Source organism: Chiroxiphia lanceolata, chromosome 7 (assembly GCF_009829145.1).
Source record: "Chiroxiphia lanceolata isolate bChiLan1 chromosome 7, bChiLan1.pri, whole genome shotgun sequence".
NCBI lineage: Eukaryota > Metazoa > Chordata > Aves > Passeriformes > Pipridae > Chiroxiphia > Chiroxiphia lanceolata.
This window is the reverse complement of record NC_045643.1, coordinates 22606007-22628396: the sequence shown is the minus strand read 5'-3', so window position 1 is coordinate 22628396 and position 22390 is coordinate 22606007. Positions and strand designations below refer to the sequence as shown.

The window sequence follows — 22390 nt, the reverse complement described above, 5'->3', positions numbered from 1 at the left end:
ATAATAATCTCTTTTGAGTTGGGTTCATTTCTCCTGCTGGTTTACCTTTAAACCAGCATAATCATATAGGTTGATCTTACCATATATACCCCAGTCTGTACCTGTGAATCCCTTGTTACAATGAAGTTTTCTTCATCTCATTATTTTTCTTCCTCTTTGGTCATCTCTTTAAGGGCAGGTAAATTCCTATTTTACATATTACTTTTCCACCATGTATTTTTTCCATGTATTTTTCTCCTAAACTATTCAGGCAGCAAAAGAAGAAAATACTCTTGTCTCCTCATCTCAAACACCGGGGAAGCTTCTTAATGCTTCCAGTCTGCGGGGCTGGTGTTTGTCATGAAAGAGTATGTGTGCTAGAAACATACACAAGCCATTGTGAAGTATTTAACCAGGAAAAGTAGTGGTGGCCACAGAATTAAAAGGCTGGGAGGTTTCTAAGTTCTAAGAAGCAGATTAGGAAGGAGTAGCTGAGTTAGAGAGGGTTGGTGGAGTCTGGGCAAAAGCAGAGCAAAAACTGAGAAACATTTAGCCATAAGCAGCAGAAGACGAAGACAGGAGAACCTAGAAGGAATGGAAAAAGACCAAACAGAAATATCAATGCATACTGAAAGAAAAGAAGCTTTACCTAGCATTGCTCAGCTTTGTTGGCAAAAAATTCCAAATATAGAGGACAATTTCTAGGATGCTTTGCACATTAGTTGGTCATCTAGGGTAGGAATAGGAGTGAAAGCTATATTTATAATGTAACTGAACACTACTACTATAGATGAAATAATTGCTGTCTGACATCTCTCTATAATTAACCTTTTTCATTATACTGTATACCCATCTTAACCTCTCATCAATTGCTGGTTTTTTTCCTGTAGTATGAGATATTGCACTCATTTCTTTTAATATAAAAGAGGCCAAGAGATTCATTATTGCTGTTTATTATCATTATTTCTAATTATATGATATTACCCCTGGCATTTTACTGTATGTCTACTCAAGTAGATTTGGATTTGCAGCAAGGTCCTGTTTAGACATTGAATGAACCCAACAGTCATGTTTAATAAGTCTTATGTTCCGTCAGAAAAAAACAGCTTATTACTAATGAGGTGTATTATGTTATTTAATACCCAAATAAAACACTATTTCTTGAGTATGCATGCCTGGGGCACAAATCCGACAAACACTTAGGGAAGCAAAATGCTGTCCAAAGAGACAGTGATTAATAAAGACCTGTTGGGGGGGGTCATTTCCATGTTTTAAAATACTGGCTTTGCTATACTTATTTTTTGGAGTGAATCCAGTATGAGGAAACAGTGTAAGTATGCTAGGGAGAGCTTCAGGGAACCAAGGAATAATCACTGGGTCTCCGCCTACTGGCTGAAATGCCGATGTCTTACATGTCTCTGTTGCTGGAAACAAGAAGAAAGATTTGCTTAGTTACTAAAGTGGTGCCTGGGCATCTTCAGTTTCTTTAGCTGGGGTTGAAGCAAAAATAAGCATTATGTTGAACTAGTATTAGATTTTGCATTTCATTCATATAACGTGGTGTGGAGCTAGGCCAACTGGCTCCACACTATGGACGTGACTTTTACTCGAAGCGAATTTGTATCACTTGATTAGCACCGCTTTTCACAAGCCACACTGCGGAACAAAAGCCATAATTTTTCTCATTCTTTGCTGGGATACTAGTGTTAAAACCTAAAACCTGATATGTCTATACAAGGATCCCACCCAGCTTTCTCGCATCTTGGACCAGTCACATCTGCAGAAGCAATGGTACCTTTTATTAAGCCACAGTCACATAGTCTTCCCTTGTTTTCTTCCATGGAAGTACAAGTTCCCGCATAAGAATGCCCTTATTGACTCAGAGACCCCAGCAGTAACTAGGAATGGATGCCTAGGGAAGTGAGTTCTATGCACAGAAGATTCTCTCAGTAGTGCACTTCACCTTTCCTACTTTTGCTCCATTTCATTTAAAACTCACTCAACACACCTTCTAGCCATCCAGAAAATAGAAAAAAGCCCACACCACAGAGGAGTCAGAATATTTTGGTAGAAATACACAGTTAGTGTAATTATTGATAATATTTATTTTCAAACTACTTCCGTGTAAAAGCAAAAATTCCTACAGATCTTAAAAGAAACAGATTTCTGTTATATATTCTGTAGCAGTTACCAAAAAATTAACAAAGAAAGAAAAAACCTACCTTGAAAGTAAATGAATATACAGAATTCTCTCCTATTTATTTCCTTTACAGCAAATTCTACGTAAAATTGTACATGAAGGTTTGTAACTGTGTTTTTCCTATGTTTCCTAATTGCTTACAAACTGTTCAAATATGATTAGTTATATGTTTAATTTTACTGAATACAGATGTAGTTTAGGTTTCTCCTTGAGATTGTCCTCTTTTTATTGAAAGAACATTTAATTTTAACATTTATTAAGCTTCTCATCTGTAATCAGTATGATGGTATTGAACTGATCTAAATATTTTTATTGATATGACAATTTGAAAAATAAAATATTTAAACCATACATTAATTTTAAAATGGCTGGCATTCCATTTGGCACAATGGAAAAGAAACACAATAATTATGGTTTTGCAACACAATTGATGTATTCAAACAGTAGACTTATGATTTAATAGACAATACATCATCTTTAAGTATCTTTATAGTGGAAAAAGAAGCTTAATACTCAAGAAAGGAAATAGAGTGGTATTGCCCAAATAAGAAGGAGCTGACCTTTGGATTTGGGAAAGCAATCTGGACATCACATAAACTTCAGGGAAAGAGTAAGGAAGAGGTTGTAGTTATTTGACTGCTTTGCATTGTTCCCAAATGAATGAATATTAATTGAGAAGTGTTGTTACACATTTTATGACACTCTGGGTACATGTTCTGAAATCCCATGAGGCCTTGTTTAAATACAAATTAATCCTAAACTACACTTAATTAGCAATGCTGTAGTTGATTTTGCTTTTTCTGTTGTAAGAAAGAATACAATATCTTAGAGTTTTGCTGTTTTCAAATGTTAAAATATACAATGGAGGTGAAGAAGTGATTTCGTAGCTGAATGACTTCCTGGCAGGAGAGAATCTGACAGGATGGCATTTTACTAATTAAGAAGAGTGCTGGACTAACCAGATGGGAAAAATACATACTGAAACTTTTTTTTAATTCATTACTTCTTTTTTTATTCCCACAAGACAATGCAGAAATAATCAGGGACAACGAAGGGCACGTAAAGAAGAACTCATAAGTAAGGAAATTTGCTAGCATAAAATACCAATCAGATAGTAACCAAATAATCCTGCTTTAATCAGATCAAAAATTAAGCAGGAATCAGAAGCCACTGATGTAAGCAAGACATTTCTATGCTTCAGACCCATCTCTAACAGAAACATATAGTTTGACTTCTGATGAGTCAGTCAGGACTAGATCTAGACAGACATTTTAGGTCCTAAATCCAGTGTGCAGGCATCATTTTGATCCTCCAAAAAATGGAGTTTTTGAGATTTTTCATCTCCTTTAGAAAAAGAGGAGATAACACAAACGACCCCACTGCTAGTGACAAAATAAGAAATTTGCTTTGAAAAATCCCGAAATGCTAAATAACAGTGGGAAGGCCTTTTTAGTTACCTAAGCTCAACGAAGTCACTGAGGAGTAAAAGAATAATGCAACAATGTAAAAAAGATGCCAAAATCAGAAAAGTCAAAATGGGGTAAATATCTACTCTGTAGCTAGATAGACAGAGGAAAGAGAGATCTGCTGGTCAGTGGAGAAAAAGTATGATTAGAGATGGTATCCAAAAAGCTGATACCTTTTTTACTTTTCTTCACTAGAAGGGTCAGCCTCAATCAGCTGGCTAAAATCATTAGTATCAGAGACAAGGGGACAGAATACAGGCTTAGATAAAATACTTTCAAACCAGATGAGCTTGAAGAAATTCCTCTCAGAATACTTAGAGAACAGAATAAAGATGTTTTGGAGCCACTAGCAACAATCTTCAAGAACAGATGAGCTTCTACAAGAAAGAAAAAGGACAGATGACATGTTTATCTTTAAGAGCAGAGAACAGAGGAAATCAGGAAATTACATACTGTTCTTCTTTATTTTCATTCTGAAAAAAAATACTGGAGCAAATAATTGAAGAAGTTTGCTTAAAAGCTTAAGTTTTTGTTCTGTTTTAAGGATATAAAACAGCCGGCATGTGTTTGTTGAAAACTACAGTGGAAAGTCTCAGCTGGATCATATTGTCCAGTTTGTTCAGTATACCTTGTGGAAAATGTGGTTCAACTGAAGAATAATTAGAGATTTAGAAAAAAAATCTGTAAGAAAGAACAGAAGGTCCCTCGGGAGGCTGTGAAATCTTTATCACCAATATAGATCTTCAAACCAGGCAAACATATGTTCGAAATGGTTTAGGTAAAGCTGATGCTGCCTTTGGCAAGGATGGTATCCTCAGAGGGCTGTTCTAGGCACCAGTAAAGTAGAAAACCAATCAGTAAAACTGATTGTCAAAAGCAGCAAAGTGGGAATGACCTACTGCCTACCATGCCATAAAACATGTAAATATTGTTAGAAGGAGACTGGAACACAAAGATTATATTAGCCATGAGACTGGAGGACTGTAATCTCTGTTATCTGCCCCAATCAGTCCATGTAAAATCTAATTTTCATCTCCAGGAGATGTGACTAGAAAGGATTGAGGACTAAAGAGTTTTACCCAGAGACAGCAGCTATGCTTAAAACATTGCTTTTCAGCAAGCCCCATTACTCTGTGCAGCAAAGTTTTGTACCAGAGGCTGTAGCAGCCTCCATGAAGCCACCGGTACCATAACCCTAAATGCCTTTTGTGATTCTTGTCTTTAGCTACTCTACCATCTGTCAACAAAGTAGGAAGAGATAGGCTGGAAGATACAAGTGTATCAGGGATTGGACTGATAGAACCGTACCTTATTAGTCTATTACCTCTGAAGAATTTGGAGAAAAAATTTAAGATCACCTCGGTTAGTTCCAGCATATACTTTAGATCAAATACTTTAAAACAGGGGTTTAGAGGCAGATGTCAATTTGGTCGTACTTCAGGGTATGAATGGAAAGGTAAAGCCGAGTACTAAGGAAGGAGGGCCTCTGGTATTTCATTTGCTTACTCCCAACTCACCTGACATCTATGACTTTATCTTTCCTGGTTTTCCTCCTCATATTAAGAGTTGCCTTTCTTTGATGTTCTTTTTGCCTGAAGTCCTTCTGTGATCTAAAATGCAGTTGATACTCACTGTTGCAGGGAATGATTTTTTGGTTCTGTCTAAAATTCTACCATTTGATTTAATACATATGCAGTGCAATCAAGGAGCGCTTAATTGCAGTTATATGATGACACTATAGCAATAGTCAAAACCTGGTCAAATAAGACTATTTCCAAATGTCATAGAGGCAGAAAATAAGAGCAAAATGTCACTTAGAACATTTCATTCTAGACCCTGGGTGTGTATCTGCTGATGTAAACTGCTAATTAGTACAGAGAAGTTAATGTATAATAGCTTTTACAATATTGTTTTGAGTTATCGCATTCTTATTCAGATCTCTGATCCAAGCCAAAATTCTCTTGCATCTTTTTCTTCCAGAAAGCCAACAATAAATGGATACAATGCTGGAAGAGCAGGTGTGTTTTCTCTTAGAGGAAGCAGCTATAGATATGAAAATGTCTTAGCAGCTGGTGAATAAGAAGACTGAAGCTGTGCCAGACGAAGTAAGCGAGTGAGTGTGCATGTGTGTGTGTGTGCACGCGTGTTTTGCCACTAATTATGCAAAAAGGCCCAAACCCATTGATCATGTGTTTCTCTCCCTACTTCACCAGGAATAAATCTTGAAGTGTGACAGCTCTTTCAGAAAGTCAAAGTTATTACCAGTGATGCATTTTCTGTATTAGAACTGAGAACATACAATGAATCACCCTTTTTTTTTTTTCTTTATGCTTTGTGCACATGTTCCTGTTTACTGCATGGTAAGAACAAATGTAATTTGCAAGAAGCTGGTCTGAATTTTTGTTGTCATTTACTCCATTTATCTTCACAGACAATAAGGCTGTATTCAACCAAGACAGTGTCAACACACAGTGAGCCACTACAGAGCACATGGCTTCAAGCTTTCTTTGTTTAAAGTTGGGAAAGATTTACCATAAAATTCAGAAGGCACAGCTACTGACTTATCTTTGGTGTATGCAGATATCAAGAAATTTTAGTTAAAACCTGAGCAGCCTGACTGCTCAAATCTTTTTGCTTTACTTGGTTATAGAACTTCACTGCAATGACACATTTTAAGATTTATAGAAACACTCATTTGACCATCTTATTTTGTTTTGCCCACTCTAATTAGTCAACCTTAGACCCACCAAACTCTCATAGGAAGACTAGGAGTAAAAATCAAGAAAAGCACTTTGTTGAAGTCTCAAAACCATCTTTTCATTCATAAAATTATTTAAAAATTAACATGAGGAGTTGGAACAACTGTATCACAAGACATAGATGAATAATTCCAAAATACTTTTTTGCTATGCAGATAAACAGAACCATTTATTTTCAAGTGCTGCTATAACATACAATCAAATAATGTTGAAAGAAAAACGTGGAAATGTATACCAATTCCATGTATCAGGGATATTATAGATACGGTTTCAGTTTCTCTATCTTGTAAAAATACTTAAGGAGGACTTGTGGTTTTGTTAAAAGATTAAAAATGATTGAACCATTTTACTACCTGTTCCTATAAATTTTACTTTAGGAGGAAACCTAGGAAGTTTATTCCATTGTACAGTTTTAACTAGGACAACATTAATTGGTGTATATGGAGACACAAACCCCCTGCACTAAATAAACTGCATTAAATGGTTAGATGCTGCCTCCACTTAAAGAATGGGAAAAAAATCTCTCTAACTACTACTCTTTGTGAGGCCTTTTTCTCAAGATCTGTTTTCAATCCACCAATCAAGAAGGTCACCTTGCTGTGTATTTACATAGACGTACCTTCTGTTAAGCTTTGTGAGCAGTTAGAACGATATTATGCAGTTGATCTGTTGGTCATCACAATTTAACTAGAAATGTAGTCAAACTATAAAGAGTATCTTTGAGAAACCAGATAAACCTCACTGGTTATCTCTAGTAAACCTGCTCAAAGGTTTTATATTTCAAATGGATATTTTAAAATAATAAAAAATAATTCTGAATGGATTCCAATATCTCTTGGAGCTTCTGCAATTGTAATGCTCCCTATCCTTCTAGAGAATCCTATCTTTTATAGAAGATTGTTTAATGTAGAGAAATTCCTGCACATTTGTATCAGCATGAAGTCATTAACATAAGAACATACGTCGCATTGGTTCAGACCCATCTTCTCTTCAGCAGTGGCTAGAAATCAGTGCCCTGGGAAGAATAAGAACAGGGCAAGCATATGTAATACTTCCTCAGAGTCTTCTCCCAGCTGCCAGCTATTTTCAGGTCAGAGAACTTCCTGAGACTGATGCTGCCTGTCTCTTTAGTTTCCCACAGTGAATTTCTCAAGTATTTACTTGTCCAATCTCCCCTTGAACACATCCAAAATTTTCACATCCTGAGCAGTTTCGACAAGAATTTTCATAGGTATACTAATGCAGATCCATTAACTTAATGACTTTGCATCAACACCTGTCTCTTCCTTTTCCCCAAACTTTGGAATTTTATGACACTACAGAAACAAAAATAATACCATGGAATCTATGATCTTGCTGCACAACATAGCTCCCCTTTTTGCAGAAGAGGAAAAGAGATTCCAGAAACGGAATGTGGTATTTCAAATGCATCTTCCTTGACTTCTTCCACTCTTACTCCACACTGATAACCTGAACAGAGGTTCGGGATCAAATAACATTCAATGAATAGTGCAAAGGCTCCATATATCAACTATTTTTCTTAAATTAGATACTGAATATAATGTAGTTCTATCTAAATCAGGTACCAAGATTTATGAAATTTTAACAAGGAACAGAGGGAGAAGGCCTATGTAATGTAGTTGATATCAAAATATCTCAATTTTCACATTGACAGATCTAAGGAATTAATGTTTGTATGTTAAATTTTCTGAACACTTGTTTCTCTGGCAAAAAGGCACTCATGCTACAGAAAACAAATTTTCCAAGCTAAGTGTTTTCCCTACACTGTTCTACAGAACTCAGTTTCACTGTACAGTGGTTTGAGGGGGAAGGGGAGGAAAGACACAACTGTGACAAGAAGCTGAACATGAGCCAGCAGTGTGCCCAGGTGGCCAAGAAGGCCAATGGCATCCTGGCCTGTATCAGGAACAGCGTGGCCAACAGGTCCAAGGAAGTGATTCTTCCCCTGGACTCAGCGCTGGTGAGGCCACACCTGGAGTGCTGTGTCCAGTTCTGGGCCCCTCAATTCAGGAAGGATATTGAGGTCCTGGAGCAGGTCCAGAGAAGAGCAACTAGGCTGGTGAAGCGACTCAAGCACAAGTCCTATGAGAAGAGGCTGAGGGAGCTGGGGCTGTTCAGCCTGGAGAAGAGGAGGCTCAGGGGAGACCTCATCACTCTCTACGACTCCCTGAAAGGAGGTTGTAGCCAGGTGGGGGTTGGTCTCTTTTACAGGTAACTATCAGCAAGACAAGAGGGCATGGTCTCAAGTTGTGCCAGGGGAGGTTTAGGTTAGATATTAGAAAGAATTTCTTTACAGAGAGGGTAATCAGAGATTGGAATGGGCTGCCCAGAGAAGTAGTGGATTCTCCGTCCCTGGAGGTTTTTAAGAAGAGACTGGATGTGGCACTTAGTGCCATGGTCTAGTAACCACAGCGGTAGTGGATCAAGGATTGGACTTGATGATCTCCGAGGTCCCTTCCAACCCAGCTGATTCTATGATTCTATGATAAAACTAAAAGTAAAACTAGAACTCAAGGGTTTGCATAATTAAGTTTCTTTGGATCTTAACTAAGAATAAGTGCATTGGCTAGTCTTCTCTGAGAAGTATTTCACTCTCCATCTTGTACTCTCTGTATTTGTAACACAGGTTATATTCTATATAGAGGAATAGCATTTGTCTTACAAAGCTGTTGCTACTTTCTTTTGGTGTCATTATCATCACTGGCTTTTTCTTCACAATACATTAAAAAACATGTATTATATTTGGTACAACAGTTGCTATGTATGTTAACTGTTCCCACGCATGCAGAGTTGCCTGTTCATGCACTGTTCCCTTTTCATGAAGGCTAAACTTATTGCAAGGTAGTGAGCCTCCAGAACCCACTGACCTGAATTATGGAAATCAGGAATGTTGCACTGGGTCCAAAGCCAGTTTGCAGGTTGTTTCTGCTAAAGTCTCCATTTTAGAGAATGACTGTCTGCTTGCAGTTACATTTAAGGAAGTTCTTCAGTTGGGTATTTCTCAGTGGAAGTTCCCAGCTAATATTAGTCATAAGCGGTACTGAAGTACAAAACCACATTTCATAATCCTGTTGACACTCCTCCTAGGCAACACAAAAATTTTCTGTACTCTTACCAAAGAGATTAGAAAAGAAAATGCAAACCTTTTGTTCCTACACTTCATAAAGACAATGAGTAAATTATACTTAGCAACTTCAGCATTTGGATGCATAGAAAAAGTATAAAGCACTATGTTTATGTTGCTTATAGTTCACCAAATCTGTATGTCTGCACTTTGACTAATATCATTTAGTTAGTTTCTGGAACTCAGGCTTTGTCTGTTACCACCTATTGGCAAAATACATACTAGGGTTTCCATAGGCTCATCAACTTTTGATGTTGGGGAAAAAAAAATCAGCCTCAATCTTCCTTCATACTATGATACGACAACATTTGTTCTAAATTAAGCCACAATTCTCTTTTTCTGACCAGGAAAGGCATTTCAAGTTCAAAGCACACTATTTTATTTTGTTAAAGCAACAACAACCGGTTGCAAGGATGGAGAAACATCATAGAGTAGCAGAGACTCCTTCAGCACCCAGCGCACTCCTTTGGGACCACAGTTTATAAATTCTGGAAAAGGTTTAACATCTGACGTGAGCCATCTAGTGTCTGAACAAATGGCTACATTAACAACTTGCAAGAAACATTTTAACCTCTTTCTGGTAGTAGCCAATTTGTATTTATAAGCTTATAGAGTTGTATAAAGCAATCAAATGAAACCTTCGATGAACTACAGCCTTTTGTCAGCTGCTGCAGCACCAGCCTCTGCTGAGAGCAGTCAGTTCCTTCCAAGACCTCAGCACAGTGTAACCAATATTGTTAACACACCAGCACAAACTAAGTAAAATTCCTGTTAAAATACCATTTTGGAAGTAATGTCAAACAGCAAACTGCATATAGATGATGTGAGGTACATAAATAGGCTGCTTGACCCACTCAGAGCAAATTTGAATTTTCACTATGAAAAAAATATCAACTTGTTCCCCCCCCCCCCAAAATAAAAGAAGTTTCTAAGTGTAAGTAGTCAAAATATTACTTTCTCTGAGTCTAAAGACAAAGACAAAAATAATAAAGACAAGAACTTCTTCACCAGCACTCCTGAACTCCAGATAGGTGTTTTGCAACTGGTTTTAAGACTAGTAGATTCTTAAAATCCTAAATCATTTTTAAATACACTGATATATGCTTATTCTTTCCAGCTATCTTGTGAAGACTACATATAGGAAAGCAATTCTGTCTTGACAATGACATAAAAGTGTGAAATATTGATGTGGGACAAAAATATAGAAAGTTGTTTCTCGAATAGCTGTAGAGAAGGAAATACAGAGACAGAAGAGGAGGAAGCAGAAAAACAAAGAAAAAGAAAGCAAGGTGAGGAAGAAAAGGAAAAAACTAATTGAATGTAAAGCAGAAAACACTCTAAAAGATCAAAATTAGAGATCAAGTTAGCTATGCATTAGAGGTTCTGTATTATTTTCATGGGTATTTTTCTTTTCTTCTATTTAACAATTTATTGAAATGTTGGAAGTCTCTAGGAGTATCAAGGGGGTTACTGTAAAGCTTGTTACATACATCTTTTTGTATTTGGGGAAGAAACATAAGGAAAGAAGACACTAAATAATGAAGACAGAGGAAAGAGCACCTTCTCTTGTGGTTTACTGTGAAAGAATATTACTGATAAAGAACTAAGAGATTCCAAACTGTGTGATTCCAAAAGTGATGTTTGTAGATGGTTGTCACTTTTGCTTTGCTGAGTTTGAGACCTTCACAACAAATTAAGCACATTTCTAGAATTTACAATTTTTTTCCCTGTAACAACTAACATGCTATGGATGCTGTATATGTTATGGTTCTATTTGAATTCAGGTAGTCATAAACTTAGTTGATACATGTTTATCATCAGATAACACCCACTTGTACTTTTCTGCACATTATCCCTGTTTAAATATAGTGTCTGTTAAATTATATTTACATACATTGATCTGAATTTAAAAATTGCATGTTTTATTTCAGTTACTGAGATACCCATTACAATTTTAAGTGTATAACTACTTACCAAAACTGAATAAAAATTTAACATGTAGAAATTAAATTTAAAAAAAAAAACAGCCATAGTCTTTTTTGCCCACCCACCCACTTTTTTTTTTTTTCTAAGACCTGGTTGAGAGAAACCTTAACTAGGACGTCTCCAACACTGTCTCTGAAAGAGATTTCATTCCCATTTCTCGGAAATATGTTAACAGAGCAAACCCTCTCTGCACCTTAATAGTTCATTAGAACCTGAAGTTTTAGTAACCTGAAGTTACTAAAAGTGGCCAAATAGGAAGTATATTTATAGGCTTATTAAGCCGTCTGCCTATAAGTCTCTTTAGCTTTAGCGCAGGCCAAAACAGAATAAAAGAGTTGTTACGGATCTGTCAGAAAAGGTAAATTACAATAGAAACAGCCTTCAGAGGAGCACAGAGAAGAACACCTGGCCACTTTTCCTGTGGCTATGTTTGAACTCAGTCCTCAGGCTTCCAAGTGCATGCACCCAGGGAAGGTAAGGTTGCAATAGCTGGAACGCAGGTTCTGATCTGTGATGGGCCAAAGGGGAAAGTTCTGCTCCAGCAGAAGAAACACTACAGCCTGGCTGCGTGGATATGTTCACTGGGGTTCAGAGCCGGCTGAGATTAATTCAAAATCTGTAATGCTTCTCTGCTGCTGGCTCCGTGACTATCCTGGGCAAGTATGTAACAAACGCCTCAAGTTTTCCCATCAGCTCCCACCCTCCTACACACCTTCAGGGAAAAAAGTTGTACTTATACATGTGACCTAAAGAGAGAAGGACTTGTAGCAGTAGCAAAATTAAAACTGTATGTTTCCATTATATTCTTATGTATAAAATTCATTGTCTGCATGAAATAAGTGCAGAGGGGGAAAATGCCAGCGTAGTAACCTAAAAAAAAACCACTTCAGACAGAAACTGCTCTGAGCATAAAAAGTATATTACAAACGTAAGTATTGTTATTTACAAATCACCCTGAAACACGGAAAGACAGAAATAGGGAAGGACTGTGGAAGTCGGGAGCGCCACAGACCCTGCTTGAGGCGGGTGCTTGGCTGCGGCCAGGCAGAGGAGGCACTGCAAGGCAGAGGGAAGCAGAAATACTCCCATCTTTGAGGTGAGGGCAGCTGGGCGCTCCCACGGTGGCGAACTCCGGCGGCCGCTGCCCTGCCCCGACCCGGCGGGCAGCGCCCCGTCACAGGGCGGGGAGAGGCACGGCAGGAAGTCGGTTCTGGTTCCTGGGTTAAGGCGCTCGGGCAGGAGCGAGCGCCTTGTGCCGGGAGCGGCCGCGGGCTCCGCGAGGCGCTCGTAAGTCTGAGTCGCTTTGGGAAGCGCCACTCGCCGTCCCGCGGGGGGCTGCGAGCGCTCGGCCCGGGAACGCGGTGCGGGCCGGGCGCTCCCAGGCCGCGCTTCCGCCCCCCGCTCCCGGGGGCGCCGAGTCCCCCTCGGCCCGGCTCAGCGAGCGGGGCCGGGGGCGCAGCGCTGGCGCGAGGAGGCGCTCCCGGAGCGGCGGTAGCGGGGTCGGCGGGATCAGTGTCGGGCGGCGTGGCCCGGGCGGCGATGGCAGGAGCAGGAAGAGGCGCTCGCTGTCCCCGCGGACAGCGGCGGCGCGGCGGGGGGGAGAGAACCCCCGCGCTCCGGGAATCACCGTCCCGCTCCCTGAGCGCTGAGGGGCGGCCCAGCTGTAGCGCTGAGGGGCGGCCCAGCTGTAGCGCTGGTGTGGCAGGAGGGGCTTCTGCCGTGTTCCCGATGCATTCCGCAGTCGGGCAAAGCAGGAACTTTGTCCCCTAAGAAAAAATAAGGGGGGATAAAAAGAAAAAAAAAATCGAAAGAAAGTGCCGTGAGCTCGCATTCTCTCACAAATGATTACCTCAACAGGTTTCCAGTTCCCAAGATGATGGCAGTGTAACTTAAAAAATATTTCCATTGAAAAAGCTGTTTTGAAGGCAGAATTATGTAAAGAATTACTTGTTGCTGGATGGCACCTATGTTCTCATCTCTCATATGAACCTATGAGAGGTAGGCATGTGTATTACGAATTAATGTGTATATATACACATGATTAGCTAAAATATTTTTTCAGAATTAAAGGTGTTTTCTGAGGCACTAAGAAAAGTCATATGCCTCTCTAGTGAGCTGTGGAGCTGAGACTGCAGCAGCAATATGCTGCTAATCTTTGTGTTGGAGCTTTTTTGGCATTTGACTCAGAATATTCATATTGTGTTTCTTTTTTTTTCCCACCTATATCAGCAAAATGTTTCTCATTTGAGGCAAGTATTTTAAGATAATCTGCAGGTTTTATTTGGTTTGTTTACTTAAAAGTTTGTCTTACAATGTTTACTATACCCAGTTGTTTTCTGGTGTTCAAGTCTTTACCTAGATATGAAAATTGAGTTCTCATTGCCATAGCTTCAGCAATACAGCACTCACAGGTATTCACATTTGCAGGCTGAGCTCTGGAGCTAATCTCTTCCTCTAATTCTGACCCTGTTGGAATAAATTCAGCAATTTGTATTGCTGCATCTCTGCTGACTACATATTGCTGTTAATGATTGTGGAAGTCTTTAGGATCTAATGAATATCTAGAATGTCAGTTGCTAAAGATCAGGGTTGTCAGTTTTGGGCTGAATTATGTATGGAATACAGTGACTGGAACATAGCATAACTAAGACTGGTTAAAATAGGGGGATATTTGAGTTGGGGGTTGTTTTGGGGTTTTTTATTTTAGGGTTGTTGGGAGGGGTTTTTTCCTCTTAGTTGGATGTAGGGAGAAGGGTAAATGACAAGGAACAGTTGGCAAATTCCCTGATAAATATTGATGCCTATGGAGGAGAAGCAGGAAAAGGAGCCAGCTTTTCTAACTGCAAGGAGTTCTGGATATGAGATGTATAACATAAGAAGCAGTTATTTATTCCAGCAACAGGCAATCCAGGGTGTGACTACAGAGTAGTTTAATCCAATCTAAATCTAGACTGCGGCAGTCCTGCCCACGGCTAGTCTCATGTTCCCACTGCCTTCTTGTGCTGGTAGTAGTGCTCCAGCAGCCTTGCAGTGAGCTAGCTCCAGTTTTAATTTCGAAGTTGGTTTTTTTAGGGGGGTTGTTGTTGCTTTTTTGAGGAAGTAGGGAGGTGCTTTGGCATACTCAGCTGTGTAGCATAGAAGTGCTAATACTGGTACAAGTAAGTGGCAAAAATACATGGCCAGAGATCAGGTAAGGTCCAGGTATTCTTCTCTGTGGCAGGACAGACTTACATCACTGTTACATAACTGTGACCTCATGTTACAGTTTCAAAGCCAATGCTGCTGCTGAACACAGGGGTTCTGTCTGCCTTTTGCTGATGTTTTCTGCTCCTGTGCAGGAGTCCTTGTGTTATCGTGTCATTTGAAGTGGTCTGTGGATCTGATCTGATTAAAACTAACGCAGCAGAAACACCTTTAGTATTTAGTTTTAAACTGGATCAGTTTGCTGATGCGGTTTCCTGTAAGGTTGCTTATGCTGGAAGAAAGGGAAGGGTGAGGTGGAAGCAGAAATGAGTGTCTAGGGGGTATGGAGCAAATACTGGACCAATTCTTCTAGTTACAGTTCTATCTTAAAGTGTTGCTAGTAATGACTTTCATTGACCCTTTCTTACTGCATGGAGTCTGAATTTTAGGGAGCTACCAGTAAAGTAGCTACCATTCTCCTTAATTTTCCCTACCAAGTAGAAAATCAGGTGCAGTGCTACAGTTCTGCCTGTTGGATCAATTACCAGCAGTCCAGATGACAGCAGAACTCTTTGTCAGTGCTCCCACTGACAGTGAGTAAGTATAAGACTGGAAATCAGGTATAAATTTTAAATACTGTTTTTGAGATGGAGATTTGAATTTGCATGAATGAAATGAGTACCTTTATTTTCTATGAACTTTGAGCCCTGTTCTCTCTCTTAGTATGTGAATAGCGTTTTCAATCCCATTGGACTCATTTTTTGAAGTTATGTTTTATATGTACAAGACATGCCATTTACTAGGTAAATTGTTACAAGTGTCAGTGGAGAATTTCAGAAAAGTACAAAGTCAACGTTGATGCAAACTTTGCAAGCTTTTAAAGAAAGTGAGAGCACGCTTGCAGTCACTCTCAGCCATAACAATGCCTTCTGCAGGTTAGCACCTGTCCTTGAAAGCAGGTGTAATATCTGATTTTATTCACTGAATTACATAAAACAGTCCTTCATTTGAAATTGAAAGAAAGCCTACCTATTTAGTTAAAGATGTACCCCAGGTATTAGAATGAATATTCCATTTACTGAAAGGATACCCTTTGGGGGAGTTAGGGGGTAGATGAAGTAGCCTGTGTTACTGAAAACACTCCGAGACAGTATGCAGGGACCCAAGATTATAAACTACTGTACTAGTGTTCAGGAAAACAAACAAACAAAAAACCCAACAAGTCAAAACAAACAGAACTTTCACATGAAACAATGTAGGCGTTTTAGCGAAACTTACAAATTTGGATTTCAGTAGTGCTTGTTACATCAAAGGATCCCTAAATGATTCCAAGTTGTTAAAGAATTCATTTTGCCACTTTTAAAGTACAGCCATGCCAGAGTTGAGATACAACTGCTTTTGCAGTACACTATTAAACTAAAATTTGCAGGATGAAAAAGTGCAATATCTCTACAGTAATCTGTTGCACCTTCTAGGAAAGTCAAACCACATTTCTGTATTCAAGCCCTATGATAGGGAAGATATTCAAAAGCCAGAAAACATGAACAAAATCTTCAAGCTGCAATCCTCAGAATTTAGACCAGGGTCCAAGACAAATTACCCTCATACCCTTCTTGCTTGGTTTATCCTCATCTGACTGCACCACTTTCCTTGACAGTATCTGTGGTTTATGCATAATCCCAGAAGATAGTGAGAGATGGTAGTGGCACACCATTTACTGTGAGATAACCATGCTTTAAATACCAGGAGGGATGAAATTATTAATTTTTTTTTCTTAATGCTAGTACCTTGGTTTTTTGGGGGGTTTTTTTTGAGAGTTCACTAACTCCTGTGCTTATGTTATGATAAATTTTGATCTTAAAATTAATGTCATATATTACTATAGAAGCAAAGGACCTGTGTTTGCAAAGTTCTTGAAATCGGAGTCTGTGATGTTTACTAGTGTTGTAGTCTTATGTGTTGAAGTTCATGAGCTGTAGTTTTGGGAGTTTTACTGAAGTTGTACACAATGTGTAAAAAGTTTATAATATTGTGTGAAAAGGTCCAAGTCTTGCTAATTCTTACTGGTTGGTATAGCTGATTTTTAGATAAAAGGTGTTTTAATTCACCTTGTAGTGTAGCTTGTGTTGCCATTTTCAAATATGGCATAGAATAGGATAGATTTATGTAATCTAGTGTTATTGAGCTTTTGTCTTTCTATTGCTTAATGCCAAAAGCTGAGTTTAGTTTTGTTTATTAATACTGTCTGTTATTTCACAATTATGTAAGCCTTAAATTTTTGGAGATCACATAAAATCAGGTAACTGGTGATCTGCACCAGTTTTATATCTCAGTCCTAAACACTGTAACTACACATATATTTCCACATTCTGTACATCCAGAATTTGATCCAGAGCTAACCTGCTTTTGTTTGGCTTTTGTTTAAAACTATCCATGGACATAAAAGTAAATGTTGAGGTGAGCAGAGCTATAATTCAAGCTATTATGTGAGTTAATGGTCAAACATACTGCGCATATTACTTGAGTATGATATTAGTACAAGTCACGCTATGTATGTTTTTAGTCACGTACTTCTGTTTCTTAGCATTCTCTCTTTTTCCTTCTGATTACTTTTCAGGTCTGTTAACTCCACCATCTTTCCAGTGATGCAACAACGCTGGGAATTATGGACAAAAACATTGGAGAGCAGCTTAACAAAGCTTATGAAGCCTATCGACAAGCATGCATGGATAGGGACCATGCTGTGAAAGAACTACAGCAAAAAGTATGTGTCGGTTTCTGAATTCTATCTTTACAGCCATCCTTCCCACGGAGGATGGTGGTACATGTAGATTTCAGTTTCACTTTAGCTATGTACACTTCAGTGCATCTGTTAAAGTTGGAAATTGCCATTATGAAACCAGGCCAGTACATTGCAGAGTAACTCATTAAGCTGTGAATTTAGTAGGTGGGTTCTGGGTTTTGACCTTGAATTAATTTCATTTTTTTAAAGGTGGGAAAATTGTTGTCTGTTTTGGAGGATTAATGAAGTCTTCTAATGTAAACAGCAAAGATATATATAAAATTTACTTACCTTTTTGAAATTTAATTTGCATTCTTAAAAATTAATTTTTAAATTATTAATGTAAATAGCTCAAATTAAACCACTTTTTGTTAATAGGAAGACAGGCCATATGAATTACTAGGTGTAAAGGTCAAATACTCTAATATTTTAAGCACTGTGCAAGCTATTTGGACAGCAGAGTTTTTGTGTTGCAATGTGTACAGCAAACATATCTGAAAGTTGCTAGAATAAGTATTCCTTTTTTAAAAATAATAATCTCTACAATTATTCTGTAATTATGAAGTAAAATATTCTGGAGGCATTCTGACCAGTAAGGAGCACCTTTTGAATTTTTATTTAGTCTACTACAGAAAACATTAGTTCAGTCAAAACTCCTCTTGAATTTCTCATCAAGTAGGACAACATATTGCAGAGCTATCAGGGTTGGCTTTGTCATAGTAGTTTTATCATTCATATTCTTCCCAGCAATGGAACCTCTGTTACAGGGAGCCTTGAATGGTTTTGGTGCTACAGGACTTTCTGATACTTTGTAGAACTGGTAGGCTGGGACTTTGTTCAGGGGCAGATGAACCATATTCAGTGTCAAGTTATGGAAGCAGTAGTAGAACTGGGAGCAGGGAAAGGTCTGCTAGAGAATATTCTGATATCTGGGCCCAATCTTGTCATCTCCTTGCATGGCAAAATAAACTAGCCAAGGCATTGCAGAACACGTAACAAGTCAGTCATGTGTGCAATCATCCACTGTGCAGTCTGTCTCTATTCATAGTCTTGCAGCAGTGCTGCTGTAAATCTGTAGAGGTTTCTATACATAACAGGCACAAGTAGTGTGATTTTTGTGCTGAAATTGCAAACTAACTTAACAAAAGGCAAGACATTTTAGAATGTTAAGGGATCTTTTAAGTTCTGTCTCATATGATGAACAATTATCTATTTGAAGAAAAACTATTAAAGTTAATACTCCTGAGTCATCTACAGTACATGACAGAAACTTCTGCTCGAGAAACAAGACATCGAGTACGAGATGTGATAGCCCTTCCAAAGTCTTTGCAAGAAAACCAGAGAAGTGTGGGATCATAAGCGTTAAGTGAACTAAATGCTTGCAATATTTCTCTCTACACTTTTGCTTGTTCACAAATTAAAAATTAAAGCCTTTGATAAAGGATTACTACCAGTTTAAATCTTTGTCCTAATCAAGCTTTCAAGAGATGAATTTTGTGACTTCAGAAAAGAACAAAAGTATTTTTTCAAGAAGAATTGATACTGTAATTTCTTGGGGGTTTTTTGTTTGTGTTGTTTTGGTTTTTTTTAGCAAAACTCCTGGCTTTTCAATGACCTTTGTACAGTGCTTTACTCTAGCAACTTCGTCTGCTATTGTGTGGCCTCCACACACTGTTGGATTGTCCACCATGCTGTTGTTAACAGTTTACTACTTAAGTTACCGATAGGCCACTTGTTTTGCCAGTCTCTAGAGCTGGGAGCCATGTCAAGCACACAGAAGCCAGAGTCATCTCGGCCAGATGGTGTTTGATACAGATGGATGGTTGGTTGTCATGCAGATCTTCTAGTTGGTAACTTGTTGCTGCCATCTGACTCAAGGAATAATTTGTGCACACTGGCTGTCAAAAGCATCTTCTCTTCTGTCTGTTTTAGCTGTCATGTCTGTGCTCTGTACAGAAGTGTTGACAAGACATTGCTGTTGTACATTTTCAATTTGGTTCTCAGTGATTTTTCTGCTTCATGAGGTCTCTTCTAGCTGCTGGAGTGTACTGCTCTTTGATCACTTTTTTTTTTCTTTTAATAAACTCTCATAGTACAACTACTACCTGGCCTTTTAAAATAAATTTTGCTTTTAGATTTTTTTCCTGCCTGCTTCACAGACAAACACACTGGACAGTAGGAGAGTATGGAATTTAACTGTAGCTGAGATTTGAGAATTAGATAGCAATATGAATAAACTATGAAAGACATGAGAATAATGCCCCGTCTTCTCCCAGGCGGTGACAGGTGCTGACCTGTCCAGTAATTGACACATTCTTAATTTCAGAAAAAAATCAGTGCATTCCTGAGTGTTTTCTTGTTGGGATTTTGCAAGTTTTCTTGCTTGTTTTTAGCACTGCTCTAACTTCAGCATTAGGCATGTGCTAATGAAAGAATAGTTTTGAGTATTAGCATCTTCCTACCACCTGGCCAGTTGTTCAATTAATGGAATGCCTAGCAATATTTATACACTTTGGTGAAATATGAGCAGTATTATTAGAGGCTGTATGGCCTGTTTATAGCAGGAGATGGAGTATAGGAGGTACAGGATGGGACTGTTTGCTTGCCTTCTCTCCCTGTCCCATTCATGTAGGGTAGAAAAACAAGTCCACTATTTTTAAAGAAATGGACAAAACTGTTCATTGGCAGTCAAAATTATTTACAGAATATCTGTTGTATGGAATAAGCAATGTTGATGTTTTGCATTTAAAATCTATCTTTTTAAAAGCCTTTTTTTTGTTTAATTTGTTAGCAAATATGGAGGAAGAAAATTACTCCGTTCTATAGTTAAACTAACTGACCAGCATTCTGAAGCATACTAAAATTTTAATTTTAAGCCTGACTTAAGAATCCTAACTTAAAAGTTACCCTTTACCACTGCCACGGTTGAAACAGTTACTAAAGCTCAGGATTTATTTCCTATAATACCTTTTCTAATCAGTGCAGTCCCAAAAATATTGACTTACCAAAGGTTCTCATGCAGAGGACCACAACTACACTTATCTTTAAAAATCAGAGCTGCTTTTTATATGCCAAGTAGGAGACCCCTAGTCAAAACAGTATAAGATTAATGCTAATTATATTGTATTTGCAGACAGAAAACTACATGCAGCAAATACGTGAACAGCAGGAAAAGATAGAGCTTCAAAACAGCATTATTGCAAAACTGAAATCACAGTTGGCTGCTCTGAATGCTAATAGAGGTATGTACTCCAGTTTGCACGTTATTGCTTTTCATGCTGTGTTGCTCTGATGAATAGTTCTGACTTTGTTTCTTCAGTTTTTACAATATACGTATCTCAAATGAGTATCATACTTTTCTGTGAATGTGAGAGTTAACAGAAATGTGCCGTTTCAAGATCTATTTATAAAATGCAACACTTCTGGGGTCTCTCTTTATCCTCCTCAAGAAATGGTGAGATTTTCTTTAGAGGTAGAACCTGCTTACACTGAAGCCAATAAAAGTTATGAAAATATGGTTCAAATCATTCACTAGAATTATAAAAATATGTTACATATTAATTTTACACTTATCTGTTAATAAGTTTATCTCAGGTTCTTCTAGATATGAGTACTATGATTATATGTCTTTTATGTTAGATGACTCTTGTGATGCTAATCTTATTGGATAACCAGATTTTATAAGCAGGTAATTCTCTTTCAAATCAAATAGTCATTGATGGATAATTTTTCACTGTTTGACTGTATTACACAAATAAGAGAAAAGAGTCAAAGTAACCATGTGTTAATCTGCCATGCTCATTAAATATTTATTCACACTAGCCTAACACTCCTGCTTTTCATAAATACTAGCAAAGTGGCTGACTTTTATTTTTAGGGTACATGTACATCCTTTATTGCTGATTTGACCTGCATTGTCTCCAAGCACTGAATTTGCCTTCCCTTACTTGTTTAATATGAAGGCTTGCTGAAAGAAAATAATAGAGTTAATGCTTCATGTAATTTTGCTTGTATTTATAAACTGAGTGTGAAAAATGCAGTGATAGTCGCCTTTTTTTTTTAATTTAAGGTAGTGCACATCCCTACATTATGATGCATGAAGACATTGAAACATTCAACTTACCTTTCAGCCAGCTCTCTGAAAAACTGAACATAGCAAAGCAAAGAGAAAAACTCTTAAAGGTACGGTCACCTGCAGTATATTTAACATAAGTTCACATTTGTGCTGTGATTATACTATGAGACCCTAAGAGGTAAGTGAGATTTTTACTGGTTCATTTGAGCTACACCTGAAGTGCATGGGTGTTGTGACACTGAGGTCTGTTTAGGTGAACTAAGCATCTACCTTTGATCCTTCCCAATTAGATTTCTGTTTGGCCATCAAACTCCCTAGAATAGTTTTGATCATAAAGTAGGAACTTACTTGCTTATTTATTTCTTAATTTGCCAAAATCGGTGGTCAGAAAAGGGCTTTTTCTTTCTTACAACATCATTTCACATTGCAACCAGTCTCTGTATTTTTGCAAGAAATGGAGAATCTGCACTCAAGAAGTGATGGAGTAGAAAGTGAACCATACATTGCTCTGGATATGCTGCTGATTCGTTTGGATTTTCTAAATAGCCAGGTTTAAGACAATGTCTCTTCTGCCTCTCTTCACTGAAGTAACACTGAAATTTTTACTACAGCCTATTGGGAGTAACAGGAATAAGAGTAAAGCAATAGTCCAGAATATGACTTAATTTTATATATTAAGAAAAGACAGTGACAGAGATGCACAAAGTTGCGTTGTTCTTATCCTGTCATCTCATGTTTTTTGAGAACAGTCTTGTAACATAAAATCTCTTTATTTTTGAATATGAATCTCCATAGCTCCATAGCAGGACCCTGTA

At 38.1% G+C, this 22390-nt stretch overlaps 1 protein-coding gene across 5 annotated transcripts in view; it reads left to right on the top strand.

Moving 5' to 3' along the window:
• Positions 1–12609: 12609 nt before the first annotated feature.
• TANK (TRAF family member associated NFKB activator) overlaps positions 12610–22390 on the top strand; it is a 28308-nt gene continuing 18527 nt past the window's right edge. Inside the window, exons 1-6 of one of the 5 annotated variants that reach the window (XM_032693428.1) lie at positions 12702–12822; positions 13393–13533; positions 15220–15319; positions 17336–17482; positions 20634–20742; positions 21570–21682. In XM_032693428.1, coding sequence (XP_032549319.1) covers positions 17384–17482; positions 20634–20742; positions 21570–21682 — 321 coding nt within the window. In that variant the 5' untranslated portion in view covers positions 12702–12822; positions 13393–13533; positions 15220–15319; positions 17336–17383. Of the gene's footprint in view, positions 12632–12701; positions 12823–13392; positions 13534–15216; positions 15320–17335; positions 17483–20633; positions 20743–21569; positions 21683–22390 lie in introns of those variants that run through there. The other 4 variants (XM_032693429.1, XM_032693427.1, XM_032693432.1 and 1 more) reach the window with 4 other exon arrangements.